This window comes from Prosopis cineraria, unplaced genomic scaffold, assembly GCF_029017545.1.
Source record: "Prosopis cineraria cultivar Desert tree isolate PC_DT_omini unplaced genomic scaffold, ASM2901754v1 PC1485, whole genome shotgun sequence".
NCBI lineage: Eukaryota > Viridiplantae > Streptophyta > Magnoliopsida > Fabales > Fabaceae > Prosopis > Prosopis cineraria.
Window position 1 is genome coordinate 9,250 of NW_026556810.1, and position 4,949 is coordinate 14,198.

Here is a 4,949-nt window from a genome sequence, read left to right on the forward strand (position 1 = left end):
TGAGACAATAATAATAATGAAATAATGCTAGACCATACAATAATTATTTCGTTCACCTTTTTTAATATCAAATAGAACCAAATATCATCATAATTCTAAATATAAGGACTCTGTAACAAAGTAGGAAAATTTATAATTAAACCTTTTTTAAATTTAAAATTTATTACTTAATGTGCGGGTGCGTGTTTTAATCTACTTAAAATATCTATGCAAAGACTCAAATCTCTTGAAAGGAAAAATACAATGGGAACCACACAGTAAGCACAACCCCTAGGATCGCGTGGTGAGGCTTTTCAGCCAGCATGCCCCACAAGATCAGAGACACGAGCAGCACTAAAAAAATAACAGTAAGCCAGTTCCTCTTTCATCCGAAGTGGCGGATGCACTGGGATTGGGACTTCCCCTAATTTGACTACAATAAAAGCTCGTCATATATGTATATATGTGCGCTTAGCATTCTCTGCTCTTTCCAGTATGTCCCGACGGCCATCTACAAACAAAATTAACTGATGATCTCGGTAAGTAATGGTACGATCTAGTCACTATTACAGGTAATTGGTATGGGACTATGGATTACATGTGTGTGTCCCATACTTATTCCTTTCTCTCAAAACACGACAAGAGTTTTAAACTCAACAAGAGACCCCCATATTACTATGTACAAGAGCTGCTATCGCCCTGGCTGTAGCCTATTATAGGCATCAAAGGCTTAGATCCTGCATCATATTAAGAAAGTTTGTCTTTCCCTCATCTCCGGACAGCTTGCTGAATGCTGATCACAAAATAACACAAGTGCTGGGACTGTCTTCCATGCTTTGAGCATAGTAGCTGGCCATGGGGGGATAATATGCCATGTAGGGATTATTTGCCATGTGGGTATTATATGCCATTTGGGGATTGTACGCCATGAAGGGGTAATATGGCCTGTTATAACCCCCCCTCCCCATCTCTAAAAATGCAGGGTCTGGGTGTGGAACCGGACTTGGGACGGCGGCTGGCTTTTTCTCCTCTTCTTTCTTCTCCTCCTTCTTTTCATCCTTCTTCTCCCCTTCCTTCTTTGCTTCTTCCTTCTTCTCCTCTTCTTTCTTTCCTTCCTTCTTCTCCTCTTCTTTCTTTCCTTCCTCCTTCTTTGGCTCTTCTTTCTTTTCTCCCTCCTTCTTAGGTTCTTCTTTCTTTGGCTCCTCTTTCTTCTCAGGCTCCTTAACTGCTCCTACCAACATTAGATCTGTTGGCCAGTATTTGCGAAGTTTGCTCACCACAGAGATCGGATCAACTGTTCCTATCACAGTTAATTTCTTCTGCTTCATGTCCATAGAGATGGAATCTATCCCTGCAAGCACATAGCAGCAGATTGCTTTTGTTTAAAGAAATCGGGACAAAAGATCAACAGCTTCAACTATGGAAGACTCAATATAATCATAACAAACAAAATAAAAATTCTTTCAGTCCAATAACTTACATTTACTTCATTCCATGCGAGTGAGCCTCTGACTCTGTAATAGCATGTTTCATTACAGCTCCCTGAGTTGTGATATGCATTATTATTCGTGTCTGCTATCTTATATTTTATTTAATACTTAACCTGTAAGGCACACTTTTTGCGATTTATACCTACAATATCCCAAGTTTCTTAACTACATACTATGCGAGCAAAATGTAATTCTAAAGAAAGATACATAATCCTTACTCATCATGCTTAACTATATATATAGACGTAGCAAAGGTGTATTCCCTTTCCCTTTCCCTCCACCACAAATCCCTTCACAAATAAGAAACCCCATTTTAACTTTTTTTCAGATAATGCATCCCACTGTAGATTTATTGACAAGCTAACGGCCGATTAATGTCTTAATGATCTCAAGTAAAATGAGGATTTAGTATTTTTAGCCAACGAACAAAAATGAAGGATTAATATATCTCTTTCACCTACCACAACCCAGCAACTATAACAATAATATTTAAAAAGAGCATATGACAAATCAAAGTAACAAAAACACGCATCTAACAACTTAAGAATTTGAAGACCTAGATTCTAGACTACTTTGGTCATTTTTAGCAGTTCAAACATGAACGCAAAGAAAGTTAAGAGTACTGTAATCCTTAAACATGGGTGTAAATATGCAGTCCGGCATAAAAACGCACCCACAAAAATCTGCGAGGAACGCGTAGTTCCTCCAACGTTCATTTTCTCAGGATAAATAAATGGTTAGCGTGGAAATTGAAGAAGGCAGAATACTGTATAATACAACTTTTTTGTACCTGCAAGTGCTGAGACCGTTTTCAGAGCCTTCTGCTTGGCCCTGTCATCTTCCAATTCTAACTTGACCACAGCAAACTTCTGTAAGCACAAATCAGAAAGTGGTTCAGCTTAGATTCAAATAATTCCTATAAAAATATCATAACATGATATCAAACGAGATCTTAATTAACACATGAAAGCAAATACTTTTCTTCCAACAAGAAGCTCTGTTACTTCGCATAATAGAAGCGGCACAAATAATACATTCAATCCTGATTTGGGAGATAGCAAGATTCGGTTCAGAAATATTCAACTCAGATCTTACATAAGAGAGACGAAGTGAGAAGAGTACAGGTCGAGGAGAATCAGAATTGAATAAAAAATGATTGAGAAACGATTCATCGGTTTTCGCAGGAAAAAGGAAAAGCCAAAAAATCAAAAGCCGAAGTGGGAATCGTACCTTCATTTTAACAAGCAGGAATCTGCAGATCAAAGGCAGAGAGACGAGACGAATTTTGCGATGACGAGGAAATGGAGTTGGCCCCTGAGAGAGAAGGCAAACGCTAATCAAATCAAGATTTATCGAAAGAAGATTGAAAAAATAAGTAGGATACACATGGCATTAGAAATCCGGATCGAAAGTCGAACCAATGTAGATTAGGGGGGAGGGAGAGAGTTACAGGGTGGGGGGGTAGAGACAGAGTGAGTGTGTGTGAATCGCACGCAAATATATTGAAGTGTTGTGATGAGATTAAAAAGAAACCATGATCAGCAGTGATGCAGTTCTATCCACAGGGACAAGGCCACGCGTACTATGGAGCGCGTGACATTCGTTAGAGGCTTTTTGCTTGCGCGGGATGGCGGACGAGTCATGTCTGGTGAGCATTCCGTCCCGTTTGTTATGTTAGCTTTTTTTAAGGAACAAAAAACTTTTGTTACATGTTACTGTAAGCTTTCTTAAAATTTACAGTAATGTTTAATAATTTTTTCTATTTTACCTTATTTAATTATAAAATTTATCTAATTCCCTCCTCTGTTTTAAATTTTAAGTTTTTAGAGGATATTTTTTTATTTATTTTATATTTTTTAAAAATTCAAAACAATTTTTATTACTCCCTCCATTAAAAAATATAAGATATTTTAGTTTTTTAATGTATAATTATTTTCTTTTTTTAAAAGTGTACCATAATAATTTTATATTTATTATAGGATATTTAATAGAGATGAATATAAAAATAAAGTTAGTTAAAAAATACGTAACTACTTTTTTGGGAGGTAAAATTTAATTAAAAATATCTTATATTTTTAAATAAAGAAAGTAAGTTTTTTATTATATTCTTATTTAGATGTAATTTTGGCTACGTGACCAATATTCTTATTTATTGATTGTATCTTTAAATGGAGATATTATAATATCTAGTTTGTAATTTTTCTCTAATTATTAATTTAATCTCTAAACTTTTAATTCTATATAATTTAATCTTTTTAATTTATTGGGATAAGGAATTATAAAAGTTAACTTATATTAAGTCAATAAATTATAATAATTGAATTATTTTGAGTTAACAAACTGTAAGAATTGAATTATTTTAAATCAAAAGTTATCGATTAAATTAATAGTTGAGAAAAGTTTAAAAATAAAAAATTTTATTTTTTAAGTATATATACAAATACCTTAAAAGGCACATATTTTGAAATTGAATGAGCATTTAATACAATTAAATATTCACACATATTTTAACACAATTAAGGGAGGGACAAATTAGATAAAGCATACATCCCTCTCAAACGTATAAAAGATCTTTAATTGAATTACATTATTCATAAGTTAGTTATCTTTAAACTAATATATCTTTTTATATTTATTTTTATTTAATAAGGTGTCTCATTTAAAAGTGAAGGATTATGTGATTTATTCATGAAGAGTATATTTGGATAAATAGAGATTTTAATTTGGATTTAAATTAAATCTCTCAATTGAATTTAAAATGTGAAATTTTAAAATTTAAATTCAAATCTACTTATTCAAACACTATCTTGGATGTATTTTTGAAAAAAAAAACTCATTAATTTCACATTAAAAATAAAAAATATCTTATATTTTTTAACATGCAATTTAAAAAATTCTTTATATTTTATAATGAAAGAAGTTTCATAATTTTTTACATGCTTATTATTTTTTTAATCCGTTTGCGTCGTTAAGAACATTAAAAGACAAATATAATGAAATGAAGAAAATATTCAAAATATTATAATTTATATAGTAGTAGGTGATACATCATAAATACTAGATTGTAATCTAAAATGGATCTTATAAGACATGGAATCAAGTAACAAAGATGATGGAAATCAAAGGATGAGTCAAAATTTAATATTTAGCATATTTGATTTGTTGTAAAGTATTGGAGGACCAATTACTAGATTCAGAACTAAAAAGATGAAAAAAAAAAGCCTTACATTCATTAATTAGATATATCTCACATAATCAATGAATCCTAAAGATAAATGAAGTTCTAGAAAATTTAAAAAAAAACTTTCAACATATTGGATCTAACCCAAAATATTCAGGTCTATGAGTTCAATTAGTTAGTTATCATTTTTTCTTAAAATTAAAAAATTAGTCTACCCTATTTTAATTTTATATTTAAGTTTAGAAAAATTAGTTTATTTTGTTTTAAATTTAAATAAGGATAAAATATGTCAATTAGGA

General features: G+C 31.7%; 1 protein-coding gene across 3 annotated transcripts; it reads right to left on the reverse strand.

Moving 5' to 3' along the window:
* Positions 1-204: 204 nt before the first annotated feature.
* On the reverse strand, positions 205-2,978 carry LOC129300215 (heavy metal-associated isoprenylated plant protein 39-like). 3 transcript variants are annotated; one of them, XM_054938761.1, is made up of 4 exons: positions 2,920-2,978; positions 2,700-2,783; positions 2,260-2,338; positions 205-1,330 (listed from the first exon to the last, which is right to left on the reverse strand). In XM_054938761.1, exons 2-4 carry the CDS (start codon positions 2,703-2,705, stop codon positions 777-779), a joined length of 639 nt encoding a protein of 212 aa, XP_054794736.1. In that variant the 5' UTR covers positions 2,706-2,783; positions 2,920-2,978; the 3' UTR covers positions 205-776. The 3 variants fall into 3 exon arrangements, with proteins under 3 accessions (XP_054794736.1, XP_054794738.1, XP_054794737.1); XM_054938763.1 differs by adding an exon at positions 1,460-1,521 and having other exon boundaries at positions 2,700-2,938; XM_054938762.1 differs by having other exon boundaries at positions 2,888-2,923.
* Between the last annotated feature and the right edge of the window lie 1,971 nt (positions 2,979-4,949).